This window comes from Callithrix jacchus, chromosome 9 (genome assembly GCF_049354715.1).
Source record: "Callithrix jacchus isolate 240 chromosome 9, calJac240_pri, whole genome shotgun sequence".
Taxonomy (NCBI): Eukaryota; Metazoa; Chordata; class Mammalia; order Primates; family Cebidae; genus Callithrix; species Callithrix jacchus.
This window is the reverse complement of record NC_133510.1, coordinates 8,481,186-8,503,387: the sequence shown is the minus strand read 5'-3', so window position 1 is coordinate 8,503,387 and position 22,202 is coordinate 8,481,186. Positions and strand designations below refer to the sequence as shown.

General features: G+C 38.8%; 1 protein-coding gene and 1 long non-coding RNA gene across 2 annotated transcripts; one reads left to right on the top strand and one right to left on the bottom strand.

Annotated features, from left to right (window-relative positions):
* Positions 1 to 1,927: 1,927 nt before the first annotated feature.
* ART4 (ADP-ribosyltransferase 4 (inactive) (Dombrock blood group)) lies at positions 1,928 to 17,322 on the bottom strand. Its single transcript, XM_002752111.7, has 3 exons — positions 16,966 to 17,322; positions 14,465 to 15,176; positions 1,928 to 3,926 (listed from the first exon to the last, which is right to left on the bottom strand). Exons 1-3 carry the CDS (start codon positions 17,149 to 17,151, stop codon positions 3,835 to 3,837), a joined length of 990 nt encoding a protein of 329 aa, XP_002752157.4. The 5' UTR covers positions 17,152 to 17,322; the 3' UTR covers positions 1,928 to 3,834.
* LOC103795087 (uncharacterized) lies at positions 14,696 to 18,727 on the top strand. The gene is made up of 4 exons (XR_008473593.2): positions 14,696 to 14,831; positions 15,118 to 15,418; positions 15,683 to 15,848; positions 18,444 to 18,727. It is a non-coding gene; the product is annotated as an uncharacterized LOC103795087 (long non-coding RNA).
* The last annotated feature ends 3,475 nt before the right edge of the window (positions 18,728 to 22,202 follow it).

The window sequence follows — 22,202 nt, the reverse complement described above, 5'->3', positions numbered from 1 at the left end:
TCCACTTTATTTTTGGAAGATATTCCTGCCTAACAAATTTATCCCAGCAGAAATCACAGTAAAATTTCTAAAACTAGTCTCTTAAGAGTTTCATAAACACTTTGAATCAATTTAAATCAATACTCTACAGATTTCTTGCTCAAAAACTTTGGACTATAGGGAGAGACTGAAGGAATGTGAACTATGTACATTTATCCTTAACCAAACTCATTATCTACATAATTTTAAGAGATTAGTTTCGGTCTCCAGAGATTTGTTCTGTAAAACAGCAGCAGGAGTTAGAATTAAGTTCTCCTTTTTAGAAACTTGGCTATTCCCTAAGGGTCATAATCATGTAAGTCACAGTGTTCTCAAATGCTGGTGTATAGCTGAATCATCTAGAGGGCTTACTAAAACAGTTTGTTCGATTTCTGATTCTGTAGTCTGGGATCAGGTCCTAAAATTCACATTTCAGTGAGTTCTTAAAGGATGCAGTTGCTGCTTGTGCCTAGAGAGTCAACACTTCAGGAGAATTGTCTTACTCAGAGAATCATGACTTCTCATGGGGATCTAATGCTTTTGGCTGACTTTTTAGCTTCACTGCGTGGCTTCCCATTTCCTCTCCAGCCCACATTACCCTTCACTCTCTGTCAGACCTATCTGCTCCCTGACCTTGTGCTGTCCATCATCGATCATTCCGTATCTGCTTCTATTTTCTACTTTCCTCTAAATAAAACCTCATCTCTGACAGAAAGCTTTATCTAACTATAGGCCAGAGGAATCACATTTTTTCTCTCAGCTCCAGGCATTTAATATTTGGCCTTGTTTTTGGCACTACACACTTGGCACATACTATCTCTTGTTTCTTTCTCCTTCCGCTCGCCCCTTCTCCCATCCTGGAACTCTAAGGCCTGGTTCGAATGCGGCCTCTTAAAGTCTTCCTGGTGTCTCTTCTCGCCTCAGTTGGAAGAAATCTCTCTTTTGAATTGTAATGAACAGAAAACTTGATTTTCGCCTCTTTTTTTTTTTTTTTGGCATTTCACTTGTGGCTTGCTTATGTTCTTAATTTCTCGTAAGAGAATGTAAATTCATGAGAGATCTGGGCTAGTGTTCTCAACTTTTTTTTTTTAATTTATTTATTTATTTATTTATTTTTTTTATTGGATTATAGGTTTTGGGGTACATGAGCAGAGCATGCATGACAGTTGCGTAGGTACACACATGGCAGTGTGCTTTGCTTTTCTTCTCCCCTTCACCCACATTTGGCATTTCTCCCCAGGCTATCCCTCCCCACCTCCCCCTCCCACTGGCCCTCCCCTTTTCCCCCCAATAGACCCCAGTGTTTAGTACTCCCCTCCCTGTGTCCATGTGTTCTCATTTTTCATCACCCACCTATGAGTGAGAATATGCGGTGTTTCATTTTCTGTTCTTGTGTCAGTTTGCTGAGGATGATGTTTTCCAGATTCATCCATGTCCCTACAAACGACACGAACTCATCATTTCTGATTGCTGCATAGTATTCCATGGTGTATATGTGCCACATTTTTCCAATCCAGTCTATTATCAATGGGCATTTGGGTTGATTCCAGGTCTTTGCTATTGTAAACAGTGCTGCAATGAACATTCGTGTACATGTGTCCTTATAGTAGAACGATTTATAGTCTGTTGGATATATACCCAGTAATGGGATTGCTGGGTCAAATGGAATTTCTATTTCTAAGGCCTTGAGGAATCGCCACACTGTCTTCCACAATGGTTGAACTAATTTACACTCCCACCAACAGTGTAAAAGTGTTCCTTTTTCTCCACATCCTCTCCAGCATCTGTTGTCTCCAGATTTTTTAATGATCGCCATTCTAACTGGCGTGAGATGGTATCTCAATGTGGTTTTGATTTGCATCTCTCTGATGACCAGTGACGATGAGCATTTTTTCATATGATTGTTGGCCTCATATATGTCTTCTCAACTTTTAATCCCCAAAGTGCTTTGTACATAGTATGGCTCAATACATGCATTTATTTGGCACAGGACAAATGTATTGAAGATGTTGGGTGGCTTTTCCCAACACAGCATGTCATTACTGACTCACTGATGACCGCTGGAAAAGCTTGCCCCCAGAGCCATGCCCCCAGGGCTCTCTACTAGGCCGCCAAACTGCCAAAGACCCTGTGCAAGTCACATACATTGTCTGTTTGTAGAAATTCTTTCCTTTATTGGCTGCAGAGGCTACTGCAACTAGGCGACAGGGTGATTTGGCCCTGTTAGTTTCAAATCCCAGTTTAAAGAATGATAGTGCAGAGATGCCCGAACTCCCTGCCAGGTCATTTTATGTAGCTGATTCCCATTCAATTTCTCTGATCATAACACAGGCCATTCAGGAAGTACTATGGAGAGTAAATAATGAACTGATTTTCAGTTTTGCTGCTGCTTATCCAGCTCTCCTCGGAAGGGATAGGGAGCATGGACTTTCAAAATCTGAAATTACAGAGCCAGTCCTCATCTTTACTTGATTTAGCCCAATACCAGGGTCTTTGGTGATAAGGTTAAATAATCCCTTATGTCCCCACCTAAATCATATACTGAGGGGAGCATTAGAGAACATTTCCAGCTATGAAATTCAGCAGTTTATGCTTCTTTGTATTTCATAGTTTGCACATAATGAGACCTCACTGTATCGCGGATATTTGTTTGTAATCAGTGTTTTTTTCTCTCATATTCTTTTAACCTTCACACATATCCTCATGTTTTCCTAACATTTAAATTTGCTATGAAGGCTTAAATTTGCCATCAAGTTCTCTACAAATTAACATACGAATTTAAATTTTAACTCTTGTAATGTCTTAAGAACATGCATGCAACACCTGTTACTGTCAGTGAATGAGATTTCACTAACATCTTTCATTATCTTTCCCTTTTATTTCTCAAGTTTCCATGTGTCCTCTCATCTGAGGCCATACCAGCTTGATCTTGAATGCTCATAAAAATCTCTGAAGAAAATTCACACCTTGGTTAAGTCTCTGGGGTTCAAAGCTTTCCATTTGAATTTGTAAAGAATTTGTCCTTTGTTTCTAACTTGAGCTTCTTTGATTTGTTCCTATTTAGAATATCTAAATCAAAACATTTAGGAAGAGTCCTTGGATTCATTAGAACTCCTCCCACTGCTTGATGCTTGACATAGAAAATCTAATTCAAATGATGCAAGCAAAAACATAATGTATTGATTTACATAATGACAATCTTGGAGTATTCAGCTTCAGGTAAAGTTGGATTCAGAGGCCTATACGCTGTTATCAGGTCTCAGTTTGTCTTCATTTCTCAGCTCTTCCTTTGTTGTGTTTCTCAAGGAGGTACGATCTCTTCTCCTGGTGGCAGGATCTCTGCTGGCAGCTATAAGCTCCTACCCTGCTTTCATTAATATTCATTAAGAAAAGAAGCTCCCGTCCTATTCCCAATTGCAATTCCAGAAAAGTATCCTGATCGTATCTCACAGGCTCTGATTGGATCATTTTCTGTTCCAGCATGAATCTTTGTGTCCATGAAGAACTATATTGATTGGCTAAGGCCTGACTTACAGACCAATCACCGTCAGTGGGACTGAGCCAGCAATGCATCCGTTGCTAGCTGTGGAGAGTGATTTTCCCAAGGGTACTTAGAGTGCCCAGATTGAAATAAGGCAAACGGATACAAAGGAAGGCATAAGAGAATTAGCCAAGAGGAGGCCATGCACTGGTTTCAGCAGAAGTATGACGGGGACATCCTTCCTGGAAAATAAATTTCCATTTCTAGCCAAAAGTCCAATAAAAAGTTTTTATTTAAATATATATTTTTTAAATAAAAGGAGCCACAAGATTTCTTTATACTCTGCTTTTGGAAGAGATGATGGCAGTGGTCAAAAAGGAGAGAGACAAAATAGCTATAGGATCAGGGATGCGTTTCTTGCTGGAAGCTGTAAAAAAACAAAACAAAAGTTAGAGATATTTTAGGTAGCCGAGGTTTTTGTTTTTTGTTAAACTACCTAATATCTTCATTGCTCCACTTACTTAGAAAATTCCTAATAAAAACAGTTGAAGTTAGCTAATTAAAACACATTCTTTTCGATTTCTTGGAACATAGCTTGCTTATTTTGCAGATGATGAAACAGACACCAAGAAGTTAAAAGATGTACCCCCAGGTAACGCAGCCAGTGGGTGGTAGAGACCTGATTTTCCATTTTCATCATCACCAGCAGCACAATCACTGTTACCGTTATCGCCGTCTTACTTATCACCATCTTCATCACCATTATGAAAGTTAACGCAGACTGAATGCTGATTTTGTGCAAGGATCTCTTTCAAGCCCTTGCTATGTATTAAGTTACTTCATCCTCAGAACACACCTATGAGATACTTATTTTCATTATCCTTGGTTTTTAGTTGATGTAAAGAGCTAGTCTAAATAAAGACTGGAATCTCAGCCGGCCTTCACCGGTTCTTTACAGTAGAAAAGGTGTTTCTGGAAGGAAGAGAGTCAACTCTAATTGCCTCAGTATTTGCTTATATTGTTTGATAGGATAACCAGATGAGGAAGAAATACACTTCTACTATTTTCATACAATATATAAATTTTTTTGAGTTTCTTGAAATTTGTATTTGGGAATGTGCATGTGTGTTTATGCAAGTAGAAATTCCAAGACAGAAAAATGAATTACACACACACACACACACACACACACACACACAAAACAATTCTTGTCTTTTCTGTCTTGGAATTTCTCTCTCTCTCTCTCTCTCTCTCTCTCTCTCTCTCTCTCTCTCTCTCCCCCTCTCTCCCTCTAAATGCTGGGAAATGGTGGGATTGGAAATCCTTGTGATCTTTAGCCTCAATGAAGAGGAAACAAAATTGTTTCTAATGATTGACCTGCTAAAGTGGTATTAATGCTTCCCAGGTCTCTGTAGGGATTCATATAATTTGATTTTAACACAAAGTTTGACAAAAGTTTAGAAAGATGTTCGCTGTTAATTTCCCTTGCCAACTCTTATTGGTGAAAAATGAGGTCTTGAAAATTACTATGTCTACTCCAGCCTGGGTGACAAGAGTAAGATGTCCATCTTAAAAAAAAAAGGGATAGGAATTACTGTGCATGCGCGTGTGTGTGTGTGTGTGTGTTTGTATACACACACATTAGTCAGGCGTGAGAGAGGAAAAACAAATAGAGTTGGTGTCCTGAGCAAAGGAAGCATAAGTATCAAGGAGGATGGAGTGATTGACCATCATGAATATGGTTGATAGGCCAAGTACAATGAGGACTGAGAATTGACATTTACATTCCAGGAAGCTCACCATATAATCTCTTGAATCAGACTCTCTAGGTTAAAACTGGCTCTGCCACTTACTGTGTCTGTTAGGCTCAAGACACCAACTTTATTCGTTTTTCCTCTCACTGGCCATTCCTTCTCCATCTTTTTCTTTCCCACAGGTTTTGCTCTGTGGCCCAGGCTGGAGTGTAGCAGTGTGATCTCTGCTCACTGCAGCATCAGCCTCCTTGGCCCAAGCAATTCTTTAACCTCAGTTTCCCAAGTAGCTGGGACTACAGGCGCACGCCACCACACCTGACTAATTTTGTGTATTTTTGGTAAAGACACGGTTTCACCATGTTGCCCAGGCTGTTCATGAACTCCTGAGCTCAAGCAATTTACCTACCTCGGCCTCCCAGAGTGCTGGGATTACATGTATGAGCCATCACACCTGGCATCTCAATCTTCTTTGCACTTGACCTTTAAAAATGGGAGTGTCCTGAGGTTTGGTCCTTGGACATTTCTTTCATTTATTTACACACTTCTGTAGGGAGCTCGACCAGTCTCATAACTTTAAATACCACCCATAATCCACTGACCCCAAATTTATCTTTCCATCCTGGGTCACTCCTTGGATCTCCAGACTCATATATCCAGCTGTCCACTCAGCATCTCTGCTTGGGTTGTGATTGCACAGCTCAGATATAACATGTTGAACACCAAACTCCTGTTCTTAAATCTAGTCCATCCCCAGGCTTCTCCATATCAGTGTGTGCCACCTCCATCCTTTCCGTTACTCTAGCCAAACCTTGGAGTCATCCTTCACTCTTCTTTTTCCCTCACTCTTTACTTCCTGTGTGTCAGGACCTCCTCTTGGCTCTAAATCTGGTCTACCATCTTCATCTCTCATCTGAATGATTGAAATGGCCCCTATCTGGTTTCTCTGCTTATCTCATGACAACTTCTCCTCTACTGGGCTGCTAGACCAATTTTGACACAGTCTTCTATGTTCTCTGCCCCAAACCTCTCAGTAGTAGCTTATCTAAGAGGAAAATTCAGAGTCTTTACAACTGCCTTCAAGGTCCTATGTGATCAAATCTACATCATCTTCTGTCTTCATTTTAAGTTACTTTTTTCTCGTTTATTCCTATTTACTGGCGTCTTTGCTGTTGCTTCTTACTTGGGGCATTTGCACTTGCTGTTCTCTCTCCTTGTATGCTCTTTCCTCAGATCTTTATGGGACTGGCTCTGTCATCTCCTTTCAACCTTGGCTCAAATGTCAGCATCTCAGTGAAGTTTTCCCTGATCACCCAGTTTAATATTGCCACTCCTTCCCGTGGTATTCCCTATCTTCTTACTCTGCTTTGTTTTTCACCTTAGTACCTACCACCTACAAACTATAACATAATTTCCTTATTTATTTTGTTTATTTTGGCTTCACATCAATAGAATGTAAATCCCCAAGGGCAGGGATTTTCACCTACTTTCTTCCCTCCACCTCGGATAGTGCCTGGCACATAGCAAGTGCTCAATAAATACTGATTTGTTGAATGAATGAATGATAGCTGCTATTATGATGATGCCCAAATAAGAGACAAATATGTAGACACTACTGTCTATAATCATACTCATCCTTCAAAAAACGCATAAGCCCTCTTTAAAATAATTAGGATGTCAAAAATAGCTTCCTTTTTATTTTATTCTCTCAGGTTAAAGTAACTAACTCCCTTGATACATTTTCTCTATCTTTCTTATGGCCATTATCATTTCTACCTGTATTACTATTATTACATGGACCATATATTTAGGAAAATAACTGAAAAACTGCTGTGCATTAAATTAATTACAAACTAATAAAATTTTAATTTGAGAATACCTCACATTATTTTTACACTTGTAGTTGTCTTTAGTTTTCTATTTGACTCTCTCTTCGAAGTTTTAAATTCTCTCTTTACCTTTTTACAGTATTTTTTAAATTGGAGAACGTGTTCCAGTAATGGGTCGTGACATCAGCTTAGACAGTCATAGGCATCGCTGTTTATAATGTAATAAAATAGAAAACACTAGCATCACACTGCCTGTGAAAAGGATCACTGTTGTATTTGTATGAATGTGTGTGTATCTGCATACTTATGTGTGTGTGGACTGACTTATAATGTAAACGGTCATAGTCAAGAAGCTTAAAACTAATGGTAGTTTCTCAGTAACATTTGCTGTAGAATGAATCAATCCCCTGAAACTAGTCTATGGGGAATATTGTTCTGGAACTCTTATTAGAAAATATGGGGCAGTGAGCCGAGATCGTGCCATTGCACTCCAGCCTGGGTAACAAAGGCGAAACTCCGTCTAAAAAAAAAAAAAGAAAGAAAACATGGGGAAGGATCCTATTTTTGTCATTTGTAAACCGTGAACAACTCTACACAAATCACTTAAGCTCTCTGAATGTCAACGTTCACATCAGTACAGTGGAGTCAAGAACCTGACTTACACGGCAGTTGTGGAAACTAAACAGATAATGGATGTAAAAGTATTTTGTAAACTAAATTGCTAAACAGATACCACTTCGTCAGTGTATTATAACCTGATTTTGGTCATCTCTGCCTTAGGGTATAAAGTCTGGAAGAAATACATAATGATTATAACTTTTATTTCATGAAGTCTGAATCTGAATTTTATCATACTGTTCAGACGTAAATAGTCTCTTAAAGAAAAAGGTAAAACTGATGTGCACTATATATCAAGTTGATCTAGTGTTTGAGGCAAATGCTGTCTATAGCCTCTTTCTGTCAAAATGCAAGGAGCAAGAGTGTTAATATTTTAGAATATTAACTAGCAAAAACTTAGCACCAAAAAATGGAAAGCGCTATCACTTCTGCCTCTTCCTTTGTTTCTCTTCTTCCTGTCAATTTCACTGAAGCACACGTTCGTGCCATTAGACCATTATCCCACTGCCATGTGCAGAGTACTTTCCTAGGTGTGTTTGAGAGGATGCACAGACTCCAGTGCTATCACAACATTCCCTCCCACAAGGTATCATTTTCATTTTATAAATGAAAACACAGGCTCAGACGTTAAGTCATTTGTACAAGGCCACTTAGCTACTAACATGTATCCAAACCTCTCTGGCTCCAAAGTTTATTAACTCTCCACCGTGCCATGTGGTCTCCCAGATTCATTCAGTCACTCATTCTTCCATCCATTTATCTGAGACAGACACTCTACTTCAAGGTCATTGTGATGTCACAAATAGAATAAACTGATTTTAGATAATTAAAGCCCAGAGTAAAAGAAAACAGGAAGAAAGAGAAAGCTAATAAATAAATAATAATAATGGTAATAGTAATAGTATCTTAAAAGTTTTGAGTACTTACATTTGTCAGATACTGTTGTAAGAGATTTTACATGCATACGTTCATTTTCTCCCCACCAGAATCTTACAGGTTTTTAAAAAGTGAAGTTTACAAGTAAAATCAGGCTGACTACAAACAATTGCCTGTATTTTTCTAGAAACATGTTAAGAATTTTGATTATGTGAAACATTTTAACAAATAAATCCCTGTCCTTTGTGAATTCAGTGACATAGAACAGAACATGTATTTGTGTGTCTACAGATTTTTGGCATAGGTTATTTTGCTGAAAGAAGCAAGATTTAAGGACAAATAACTAACAATCTGTTAACATATTTTGAATCTTCCAATGGGTATGAAAACACCTGTTTCCATGGTAACCAGTATAGGTCATGTGAAGGGTGATAGAATAATTAGAGGGGAAAGTGGTTAGTTTAGAATGACAATTTTTTCTTTTGAAAAGTTGCTACTTTAAATAGTATAATTCTATTAATTTGATCTTTTGTCTCTTTAAAAGCAACAGATTCCAGGAAACTCTTTAAGCTTGAGTTACAAGTTAACAGGACCAATTTTAGCATAAAGGACTAAGAAAGCTATGCTCTTTGATACGCTATCTCTTCTTTGGGAAAGTTACAGAATGCCGGCTGGGTGATTTTAAAGGTCCTCAAGTGGTCTTTCCAGTATCACATCTGTCAGATTCGGAGGGAACGAGAGAGAAAACATAATTCACTTGTAGGGACTTCTGGGGACAAGGAATAGCCTGTGGCTTCTGCTCACTAAACAAAACAAAGCTTAAAGAATGGGGAACAGTGTCCAGAGAAGATTTCAGTTTTGTGAGAAATTAGATATCAGTGCTCCAGAACATCTGGGAATTCCCCAGACGGGGGTTAGTGAAGTGAAGTGGGAAGAGCAGCTATCCAGAATGTCGGATCGGGGGAGAGTCCACTGATCTTACTTCCTTTCATTGAAGGACCCCAGATAAGAAAGACCCACCACCTCCTTCCTCTTGTTGTTCATGTATGGATTAGCCCAATACTGCTCCAGGATGCTGGTGTAAGTACTAGTCATCAGTTAATAGAAATGACTTTAAGGACCTTTCTGGTGTTCCTTAGCTTGCTGATTGAGAAAAACAAAACAAAACACACTGCAGTGAATAACTGAAACATTCTGAAGGCAATCGAACGTTTTTTAAATCAGAAGAGATGGACATTGTGTCCCATCCAAGACTGTATACGGTCGTACCCCCTTATCCTTAGAGGATACATTCCAAGCCATTCAGTGGTTGCCTGAAACTGCTGATGGTCCCGAAGCCTATGTTAGTTTCATATCCATACCACCAATGATAAAGTTTGAAGAGTGGCAGCAAAGCTAGCAGGAATGTCTTTTTCCTTCTTCACAATTCCACAGGTAGAAGATTCGTTTTTACTGTCTTAGCAACCTCAGCATATGACTTTTTCTTTCTTTCTATTAAGTGGAGAGCTTTAACCTTTTCATTCAAAGGAAGCACTTTAGGGCTTCTTTTGGGCTTATCTGAATGGCTAGGATCACTATTCTTGCACTTTGGGGCCATTATGAAATAAAATGAGGGCCACTTGTAAACAAACACTGCAATACTGAGATAGCAACTCTGATAACTGAGAAGGCTACGACGTGACTCGCAGGCAGGTAGTGTAGACTGTGGATCCCTCAAACAAAGGGATGATTCACATCCTGAGAAGGAAGGCACAGGATTTCATCGTGCCACTCAGAATGGCAGCCATTCAAAACTTGGGAATTGTTTATCTCTGGGATTGTCCATTTAATATTTTCAGTGGGTAACTGAAATCAGAGAAAGCAAGACCATAGATAAGGGGGCACTACTGCAATTTTTTGCCCTTAACTAAGTGACTGTGCTGCCGACGAGCCAATGGCAGATGAGGCTTAGGTAGATCAGGTGGAACCAGAAGACGGACCAGCCTTCTCTGCAACCCTGAGCCTGGGGTCAGAGGAGGAAAGGCGTCCCTGCAACGTGAGCTTATTCCTCTCCCTCTGACCTTTCCAGATAGTTTCATAGCTCTGGAGGATGAGAAGATGCTCCAATTCCAGCTCTTGGCTGATTCTGTGATGCCTCTGACCTAGCTCTTCCCTCATCACTTCAATTTATAAAGAAAATATTATCCTCTATGACAAGTGGCATTTTTCTTCTGCCATTTGCAAGCTTTTCCTCGTGGCCGCACAAGCTTCTAATTAATAAATTTCTGGGAAAAATATATTTATGGTAACTCACATTGCAAGTGACCATGTTGATCATTTACATTGTGACAACAGCTTACTTTTGACTAGGGGTTGAAGCTTCTAGAATATTTTTTCTTCTTCAAATATTGGAACGGTTTTTAATTAATTGCATTCTATGGTCATGTGGTCTAACGCCCAGATTGCTTAGAAGTGTGAAAGGGTATGCTTCATTCATTCACCGTCATTCATTCACTCATTCAACAAAAATAGGCTGGGTACCTCTATGTGCCAGGGCACTGAAATCAATAATAGCTAACACGAATTTACCATTTATTATATGCTATCGAATGTATAAATAATCTTATTTGTTTACTTTTTTTTTGAGATCGAGTCTCGCTCTGTCACCCAGGCTGGGTGCTGTGGTGTGATGTTGGCTCATTGAAACCTCCGCCTCCAGGGTTCTAGCAATTCTTCCACCTCAGCCTCCTTAGTAGCTGGGACTACAGGTGTGCGCCATGATACCCAGCTAATTTTTGTATCTTTTTGTAAACACGAGGTTTCACCATGTTGGCCAGGCTGGTCTCAAACTCCTGGCCTCAATTGATTCACCTGCCTCGGCCTCCCAAGGTGCTGGGATTACAGGTGTTAGCCACCACACTTGGCCACGCTTTTTATTTTATTTCATTTTCACAAATGTCTTCTGATGTTCTGTTATGATGATTATTAGGCTGATGAAGAAATTTAAAGAGTTTAAGCAACTTAACCAAGAACACATCGCTATTAAGTGGTACAGTGGGATATGAATTCAAACAGAGTGGGTCTGGGCTCAAACTGCCTGCCTGCCTAGCTCTCAAATACGATGTAGTCCACTTCTCCCCCACAGGGAGCTTACAGAGCGATATAAGATTATTGATTCCCTTAAGTGGGATTTGTGATTCCAAATATCTCATTAAGACCAACGGAACTTTCAGAATTTAGTAATATATGTGGCTACCCCAGCTAAACCTTAACTCAAAACTTAAGTTAAAGTTGCATTGCAGTAGTTTCAACATAGGAAAGCAAAGATCATTAATTTGGGTGGGAGTGTCCTGAAATATTTTTCTCTGAGGTTTATAGAGTGGCAGAATGTGAGTAATATTTTATATTTTATACTCCTTTCCCTCAGTGCTTGATATAAATCTTCTATAATTTTTCATTGAATGTATTCTGCTGTGCTCATTATCCTAGTGAAGAATTATATGTCCCAAATTTATGATGAGAATGAAGTAATCATATCCTAGTCACGTGTAGTTCCAAAGAATCCTGAAACCTGGCTATGAATGTTTTCACTTATAATTAAAACCTCATTGTTGTCTTCATATTCTACTATAGTTTTTCATCCTCTACAAACACTAATCTCTTGTGTCTGTGGGGCTGATACTCATTTCACTCGTATTGCTGCCATGCTGCCAAGGAGACATGTGAGTATTGATAGGTCTCCCCGCCCTGGTCTGTATTTACAGCTAGGACAGAGTGAGCAGATTCTGAACCTCAGTGTGGATGCCAGTTTGAAGACCTTTGCAACACTACCACCCTGAAATGTGGAGAAATGCTGAGAGCCTGAATTATAAATCATCACAATAATAATAGAACAGAGACAGATTTGGGGATATATTGAAGGCAGACCCTACAGCTGAGTTCCAGCTAACTGTGAGTGTAAATACATTCATATCTGAATAAAAACAGTCTTTTTTTTTTTCTGAATCAAACAGGGCAGAGGTTTTGCTACACAACTACCCCTACATGAAATGACTAGGTGGCAACATAAAATTCAATCAATCATGTTTTTCTTTAAAAATGTTCAACAATTTTTTGTATTTTGTTATCTCTAATTTTTCCTGCTTTAGTTCATTTTTTTACAATATCATTAGAGCCCTTTCTAAGATGTTGATCAAATTGATTTCTACTCCTTAAAAACTTCTAATGACTCATTACCTACAGCATAAAATTCAAAGGTCCTTAGCATGGAATACAATACCTTTTATAATAAGGCCCCATCAGAATTCTTCCACCTGGACAAATCCCCTCTTCCCTTCCTTCTCCTATTCCCTTCTCATATCGTACACATCCTACATACCAGCCCCCCAGAATTTCAGAGAGTCCCTGAAGACACCAGGCTGTTTGAAATCTTAGTCTTAGTGTCTTAGTCTGTTTTCTGTTGCAATAACAGAGTATCAGGAGGATTTTTAGTCTACTGGGAAGTGGAAGCATGAACAAATGTATACACTCAAAAGTACTAAGTACGAAGTAAAACAGAGTCTGTTTTCTGTTGCAATAACAGAGTAACAGGAGGATTTTTAGTCTACTGAGAAATGGAAGCATGAACTAATGTATATGCTCAAAAGTAGTAAGTGATATACCAAATATTTAAGCAGTAGCTGTGACTGCTCAGTGCAGGGAGCTACTTATTCTCTCCAGGAAAAGTGAAGAAAGCTTCATAATAGAGAGCCACATGGGTCTTGTCATGAGAATGGGTGTTTTCAGTGACAGAAGAAAAGTCATTGTAAGCTGAGAATAGCTTGGTAATAGTTATTGTCTATTATGAGAATAGCTTGGTAATAGCAGAGAATAGACTGGGTAATCTGTAAAGAAAATAAGTGTATTTCTCACAGTTCTGGAGATGGGAAGTCCAAGAGCACGGCTCCAGCATCTGGTGAGGGACTTTGTGCTATACCATAACATGGTGGAAAAGAAATGGGTACACAAGACAGAGGGAGGCACCAGTGGTCAGACTCTCTTTACAAGAACACACTCTCACAATAACTAACCTGCTCATGTGACAATAACATTTATCCAATCATCTCTTATTAGTAGAGATCTAATTATCTCTTATTAGAACCCATTTCATAACATTGTTGCATTGGAAATTAAGCTTCCAACATAGAAACTTATTGAGACACATTCAAACCATAGCAAGCTATCGTCTGCTTAAAACGATTTCTCTTCTTTCATTGAAAACAGCCATTCTCATGACAAGACCCTCGTGGCTCTCTATTATGAAGCTTTCTTCACTTTCCCTCGAGAGAATAAGTAGCTCCCTGCACTGAGCAGTCACAACTGTTGCTTAAACATTTGGTATATCACTTAGTACTTTTGAGCGTATACATTTGTTCCTATTTCCATTTCTCATTAGACTAAAAACCCACCTAGGTTATTATTTTGCTTTATTCACTCTGTATTTCCAGGGCCCCCATCACAATAGAAGATGATTAATGAATGGAAAATTAATTAATGAATGTATTTCCTCTTGCTTTACTTTTAGAACTCCTTATCCATGTAATGACCGTGACGAAAACAACGCCTTTGAGGGAGAAGGTGAAAGTGCTGTCTTTATGCTCCACCCTCCAGTGAAGCTTTACTCTGTCTGTCCACAAGTCCCTACATAATAATTTCATTGCAGAACTTATCGTCCTAAGAGGTAGTGGAGTAGGAAGAAAAGAGAAGCAGCCAATAAATAAAGTGGGTTTTCCACTAATCTGTCAGTTCCATCATTACTGAAAGTCGATTTTCATGTTTTTGGTCTTTCCCCCTGAGCCCACTGAGAAAAAATAACTTTTATAAAAGAGCAGTGATCTGTGATCCCGAGTGGCCTTAATTTAGATAAAGAATACCTTTTAGCAGCTGACAGTTATACGTGCTCAGGTTCCCAGTTGAACTCAACTGCATCCAGTTTCCTCTTGGGTGGTAGCTCATATTTATAACTTTAAACAGCTCATAGGGAGGGATCAAGACTTTCTTCTCGAGGGAGAAGTATTGTACAGGTGTGCCCTGGCAGGTGAATATAGAAAATAGTGTCTGGTTCCCAAACTCCTGTGCGTCTTCTTTTAGGAGGGATGTGGAGAGGAATTGGCCAAATCGAATGGTGGCCCCTGTGTAGGCGTTGAAGTGGACATCCTTCATCGCATAATACACCTCATAGCACGGGGTGCCATTCTTCATGAAGCTGTCTGTCCTCAGCAGCTGGATTGCCGTGGTCAGGTAGTAGTGTAAATATTTGAAGTGGAATGAATGTTCGTATTGCTGTGGAGTCCGGGCAGCATAGGCCATGGCTCTAGTGAGGTTAGAACGAACACTGCTGTTCAATGTATAAAACAAAATAGCCACAGCATGTGTGGTAGTCATGTTCTGGGGGAGGACTTTTCCTCCCAGGTTAAGCCACGTTAAGTGGGCTTTTTGCCACATCCCAAAGTAATTCTTCTGGGATTCTATGTCTTTGGTGAAATAATCCCCTTGAATGAGTTTCTCCATAACCTGTTCGCTACAGCCTTGGTACTGATCATCAAAGGAACCTGGTGCGAAGTCAAAGTCGATTTTTATTGCAACCTATAAGAAAAGAAGAATCTTGACTTTAGATTTTCGAGTCAGATGGTGAATGTGGTTGCAGATTTGCTGTACTCTATAAGGCCAAGCGTTCTCCTGGAAACAAATATTTGCTGAAGCAAGTTTCGCTCAGAATCATTACACTGTTCCAGTCCTTCCTGCACCAGTGACTTGTGCTAGAGATTGAATTTGGTTTGATAAATAAATTACTGAAAGATTGAAAAACTCATCTCTCCGGAGAGGAAGTAAGTCTTTTAATATCACTAAAATCACAGAATTTTTGCATACTAAGTACTTTGAAGAAAACATTTATAATCTTATAGTTGAATCATACTTTCTGTTTCCTCTACTTCCCCCCCTTTCTATCCCATCACTGGTGTTTTCAAAAATATCTCTTTTAGGAATGCCCAAAACCTATATTAAATTCTTGAACTTCATCCTTAAACTCTGAGTAGTACTAGGTTCTCCAAGGGTGGTTCTCATAAGTAACAACCTTCTTGTCTTCCCAGGTTCTGAAAACATTGAGAATAAGAATGGCAAAATATGAAAGCCAAAATATCTGTTTCCCACTGAATGGGTCACATCGTTAGGTCTGATGGCAACTGGCTTGTTAAGAGCAAATTCCAGAACAGGACTGACTCATTTGCAGGCAGTACTGGACTAGGGCCTGCCCAGGTAAGATTCTTGTCATTTGGGAACAGAGAACTGGTGCCCTTTGCCATCAGGCTAACCCCCAGGAGGAAGAGCAGCAGAGCCAACTTCAGCACACCCAGTTGTTTTTCCCCATGAGTCAAGTACATTTGTCCACTTCGGGGACAACATAGTGAGTAAAGAGTTGGACAGCAGTCAGGAATGTGCCTAGGAAAGTCTCTCCCCTCCTGGAAAAGAACATTCCTTTCTAATGGGTAGCTAAGAGAATGTTATTTGTTGATGTCTAGTGCATGCTAAACTGAAATGACAGATTTGAATAGAAGTCCACTAAGTATCATCAGTCCATCATTTAGAGCCATATGTAATTATACAAATTCTAAAACATTTCTTTCTTGACAAAGAAATAATGTGTTTCTAGTAAACAGTATTCATTAAGGGACATGTTACAGGGTCACATTCCATCTAGTCAATGTTAAGGATGTTGGAACTCGAACTTTTGGTATTTCCATTGTGTTATTTACGATGACACATCAGCTCGTTGTGTGTAAAACAGAACACATTTTTAAGACTGATTAAATGATTTTAACCAATAACTCTCCACGGTAGGTTTTAAAATAGGTCTCCAGAATCTATTGAAGCCGAGCCAAGCCAAACCAAACCAAACCAATATCATGTTCTGTCACCTGTCATGATGAACTCTGAGACTTGGTTAATATGTTACTAGATCTCAAATATGTACTCTGTCATCTCTTAACATTAGGTTGCTTTTTGTTACAAAGATCTTTACATTAAAATACTTAAAACTTGAGTCAATCTGTATGAGAAAGTTCAAAGCCAAATAGAATTGGTTTATTTTGCATTGTTTGAACTATAGAAGCAATATTTTACTTAATTTTTATAGTGGATCAAGAAAATATGCCACTAGCATCCATAAGGTCAAGTTTACAAATGATGAAGGATTCTACAATTTTTCATAATTGTTTTCAACACTCTTTACTAACACGATTTGTTAAGCTGTCTGAATCTGAATGAAACTGAATTCCGAATGCCTAAGTGTTGGGCCGTTTAAAGGCTATGGCCCGGTGAATGTTCTGTTGGAGCACTGATCATAAAGAGACCACCTCCTCAATTGTCCTCCTACCTCAGAACTCTCTGTGGGTCTCTGCAGGCCAGAGAGGAGCAGCAGGAACGGCAGCAGGCCTCTGAGGAGCCAGATTCTCATCACCGCAGGAGCTGCAGTAGTTGGGAGAAGAATCTTAATTCTGTTGATCAATGGACCGCATTTGCTTGTATCACAAGAACGTCTCCGTTGCCCTTGCAGCTTCATCCTGAGATGAACTCTCAGAGTTCTCCTCTGAGGTTTTCTTTCAATCTCAGCAGGAATGTTTTTTGCTCCTGTCTATGTTGAGCAGCTTCGGTTGGCCACCAACAATCACTAGCTTATCTGAGGGAAGAAATCAACTCCAACTTCTTTGCAAAACTGATCTCTGAAATAGCCAGATGCGCACACCAAATAAGGGTTTCTAAAGTGAACCCAAGGTACTTTTCAATGAAAAAAAAAATTCTCTGATCTAGTCTGTATTTAGGGGAATGCCAAAGTCCTGTTAAGTGTCAGATTCAGCAGTTCCCAGCCAAACAGGAAAAAGCATGCTCTGTCCAGCGTTTGGGGCCAAGCAGCATTATCTGGAGCCCCAGGCTTCCATCGAAACTGATAAGATTGGCATGCACAGGGCAGCTGGGAATGTGCCATCTCAAGGTGGGCGTCTACAGGCGCCTCTGGTGCTGTCGATAGGCCCTGCCCAGGACAGACTGTCAGAGAAAAGTCTCTTTTGGGGTTATTGTAAAAAAGAAGGCTCTTTTTACTGCTTTTCCCTGGCACCTTTGAAACTCTCCAATCCAGAGATTGTACCTCTGGGTTCAAAGCTCTTCCCCTGTTTTCATTTCTGAGGATATCAGGCCCTCTGTCCAGACGATTCCAGTCTCCAGTGAATCCTAATGATGACTGCCAGGAGACTGCCCATGTAGAGCTGACGTATGTCAAAATAGGGTCCAGTGTGCAAACTTAATCCAGCACAGGAGTTCTATTAAGACCTTTTAGGTACTACCCTTTCTAGTCTGAACATTCTTCCTGTCTTCCCAACTCTTCATATAATTCTATTTTCTTGCAAATATTTTGTATTTCTTCTTCTGGATTCATTATTTAAGAAACTAAAAGTTAGCCGCCCTTGATAATTGTTTTTCTTGCAAATATTTACTTCTGGATTCAATATTTAACTTTTAAGGTAAACTAAATGCTGTTCTTAAGTATTCTAGTATTTCTTGGCACCCTAAATATTTTTTAATCTAAATTTTCTGATGATCACAGCAGTTTTGTCTCATTAACAAGCATTCAGAATATTTAGAAAGCATAAAGGAGAAAAAATTACATATAACCCATCACTTGGAGATAGGCACTAATAAGGTCTGGATTTATACACATATGTTTCTAGAACTGAAGTAATATAATATGCAGTTTTGCATACTGTTTATTCCCCTGAATAAATGCATGCAAGTCTTTATATAATTTCGTACCTATTGAAACGTATTTTTAAAAAAGTTTCACTATATTTCATTATATAGGTGCTACCACATGAATCCATGGATCGATGCATGGACTGTACAGTCTCAGAAACAGATCGATTAGTGACTCTTGAATAAGACATCTCAGTTCAGTTTCTGGTGCTCCCTCTTCTTTAATGTGTGATCTTGGATGAGCTGCTCAACCTCTCCGTTTCTCTGTTTCCTCGTGTGTTGGAGATAATAATAGTATCAACTTTATTTTAATGTTGATATATTCATAACCCATAGAACAGTATCTGGCAACTAGAAATTGTCCAATAAATAAAAAATAATTATTATTTACACCAAAGTATATTTAATAAATATATTATATTTAGCTTGTTTTCAACTACATAAATCTTTGTGTGTTTCTCAGAATTTTCTTTTCTAGTAGCCTTTTTTTTTTTTGAAATTATACTTTAAGTTCCTGGGTAATGTACAAAATGTGTAGGTTTGTTACATAGGTATAATGTGCAATGGTGGTTTGCTGCACCCATCAACCTGTCATCTACAGTAGGTATTTCTTCTAATGCTATCCCTCCCCTAGTCCCCACCCCTCCAACAGGCCCCAGTGTGTGATGTTCCCCTCCCTGTGTCTATGTATTCTCATTGCTTAACTACCACTTATGAGTGAGAACATGTGGTGTTTGGTTTTCTGTTCTTGTATTAGTTTGCTGAGAATGATGGTTTCCAGCTTCATCCATGTCCCTCCAAAGGACATGAACTCATCCTTTTTTATGGCTGCATAGCATTCCATGGTGTATATGTGCCACATTTTCTTTAAACAATCCATCACTGATGGGCATTTGGGTTGGTTCCAAGTCTTTGCTATCAGGAACAATGCCACAATAAACATACGTATGGATGTGTCTTTATAGTAGAATGATTTATAATCCTTTGGGTATATATCCAGTAATGGGATTGCTGGGTTAAATGGTATTTCTGGTTCTATATACTTGAGGAATTGTCACACTGTCTTCCATAATGGTTGAACTAATTCCAATCAACACTGTAAAAGCGTTCCTAGTTCTCCACATCCTCTCCAGCATCTGTTGTCGCCTGACTTTTTATTGATTGCCATTCTAACTGGCATGAAGTGGTATCTCATTGTGGTTTTGATTTGCATTTCTGTAATGACCAGTGATGATGAGCTTTTTTCATATGTTTTTTGGCTATATAAATGTCTACTTTTGAGAAGTGTCTGTTCATATCCTTTGCCCACTTTTTGATTTTTTTTTCTTGTAAATTTGTTTCAGTTCTTTGTAGATTCTGGATATTAGCCCTTTGGCAAATGGATAGATTGCAAAAAATTTTCTCCCATTCTGTAGATTGCCTGTTCATTCTGATGATAGTTTCTTTTGCTCTACGGAAGCCCTTTAATTTAATTAGATCTCATTTGTCAATTTTGGCTTTTATTGCCTTTGCTTTTGGCGTTAGTCATAAAGTCTTTTCTCATGCTTGTGTCCTGGATGGTAATGCCTAGGTTTCTTCTAGGGTTTTTATGGTTTTAGGTCTTATGTTTAAGTCTTTAATTCATCTTGAGTTAATTTTTGTATAAGGTGTAAGGAAGGGGTCCAGTTTTAGTTTTCTGCATATGACTAGCCTGTTTTCCTAACACCATTTATTAAATAAGGAATCCTTTCCCCACTGGTTGTTTTTGTCAGGTTTGTCAAAGATCAGATGGTTGTAGATGTGTGGTGTTATTTCTGAGGCCTCCATTCTGTTCCACTGGTCTATATATCTGTTTTGTTACCATGATGTTTTGGTTACTGTAGACTTGTAGTATAGTTTGAAGTCTGGTAGCGTGATGCCTCCAGGTTTGTTCTTTTTGCTTAGGATCATCTTGGCTATGTGGGCTCTTTTTTTGGTTTCATAAGAGATTTAATATAGTTTTTTCTAATTCTGTGAAGAAAGTCAATTGTAGCTTGATGGGGATAGCATTGAATCTATAAATTATTTTGGGCAGTATGGCCATTTTTACAATATTGATTCTTCTTATCCAGGAGCATGGAATGTTTTTCCATTTGTTTGTGCCCTGTTTTATTTCCTTGAGCAGTGGTTTATAGCTCTCCTTGAAGAGGCCCTTCACATTCCTTGTAAGTTTTATTCCTAGGTATTTTATTCTCTTTGTAGCAATTGTAAATGGGAGTTCACTCATGATTTGTCTATCTGTTTGTCTTTTACTGGTGTATAGCAATACTTGTTATTTTTGCACATTAATTTTGTATCCTGAGACTTTGCTGAAGTTTCTTACCAACTTGAGATTTTGGACTGAGACAATGGGGTTTTCTATATATGCAATCATGTCATCTGCAAACAGAGACAATTTGACTTTCTGTCTTCCTATTTGAATACTCTTTCTCTCTCTTGAAAAATTCAGGCCTGATTGCCCTGGCCAGAACTTCTAATACTATATTGAATAGGAGTGGTGAGAGAGGGCATCCTTGTCTTATGCCAGTTTTCAGAGTGAATGCTTCCAGTTTTTGCACGTTCAGTATGATATTGGCTGTGGGTTCATAAGTAGCTCTTATTATTGTGAGATATGTTCCATGAAGACCTAGTTTATCTGAGCTTTTAGCATGAAGTGATGTTGAATTTTATTGAAGGCTTTTTCTGCCTCTATTGAGATAATCATGTGATTCTTGTCATTGGTTCTATTTATGTGATAGGCTACATTTATTGATTTGCATATGTTGAACCAAGCCTTGCATCCCAGGGATGAAGCTGACTTGATCGTGATTGACAAGTTTTCGATGTGCTGCTGGATTTGGTTTGCCAGTATTTTATTGAGGATTTTTGCATCGACGTTCATCAGGGATATTGGCCTGAAATTTTCTTTTTTTGTTGTTGCATCTCTGCCAGGTTTTGGTATTAGAATGATGCTGGCCTCATAAAACAAGTTAGGGAGGGGTCCCTTTTTTCTATTGTTTGGAATATTTTCAGAAGTAATGGCACCAGCTCCTCTTTGTACTTCCGGTAGAATTTAGCTGTAAATCCATCTGGCCCTGGACTTTTTAAATTACTGCCTCAATTTCAGAACTTGTTATTGGTCTATTCAAGGATTCGACTTCTTCCTGATTGAGACTTGGGAGGGTGTATGTGTACAGGAATTTATCCATCTCTTCTGGATTTTCTAGTTTATTTGTGTAGAGATGTTTATAGCATTCTCTGATGGTAGTTTGTATTTCTGTGGGATCAATGGTGATATTCCCTTTATCATTTTTTTATTGCATCGATTTGATTCTTCTCTCTTTTCTTCTTTATTAATTTGGCTAGTGGTCTATCTATTTTGTTGGTCTATTCAAAAAGCAGCTCATGGATTTACTGATTTTTTTGAAGGGTTTGTGTGTGTGTGTGTGTGTGTGTGTGTGTCTATCTGTCTATCTCTTTCAATTCTGCTCTGATCTTAGTTATTTCTTGTCTTCTGCTAGCGTTTGAATTTGTTTGCTCTTGCTTCTCTAGTTCTTTTAATTTTGATGTTAGGGTGTCGATTTTAGATCTTTCCTGTTTTCTCTTGTGGGCACTTAGTGCTGTAAATTTCCCGCTAGACACTGCTTTAGCTGTGTCCCAGAGATTCTGGTACGTTGTGTCTTTGTTCTCATTGGTTTCAAAGAACTTCTTGATTTCTGTCTTCATTTTTTGATTTACCCAGTAGTCATTCAGGAGCAAGTTGTTCAGCTTCCATGTAATTGTGTGGTTTTGAGTGAATTTCTTAATCCTGAATTCTAATTTGATTGCACTGTGGTCTGAGAGACTGTTTGTTATGATTTCCATTCTTTT

Excerpts from the sequence above, each read along its gene's own strand:
- ART4 (XM_002752111.7), bottom strand. The coding sequence starts at position 17,151 with ATGAAGCTGCAAGGGCAACGGAGACGTTCTTGTGATACAAGCAAATGC. Across the intron at positions 15,177-16,965 it reads GACCCACAGAGAGTTCTGAG|GTTGCAATAAAAATCGACTT; the intron begins GTAGGAGGACAA and ends CTTTTCTTATAG. Across the intron at positions 3,927-14,464 it reads TAACTGTCAGCTGCTAAAAG|CTTCCAGCAAGAAACGCATC; the intron begins GTATTCTTTATC and ends GTTTTTTTACAG.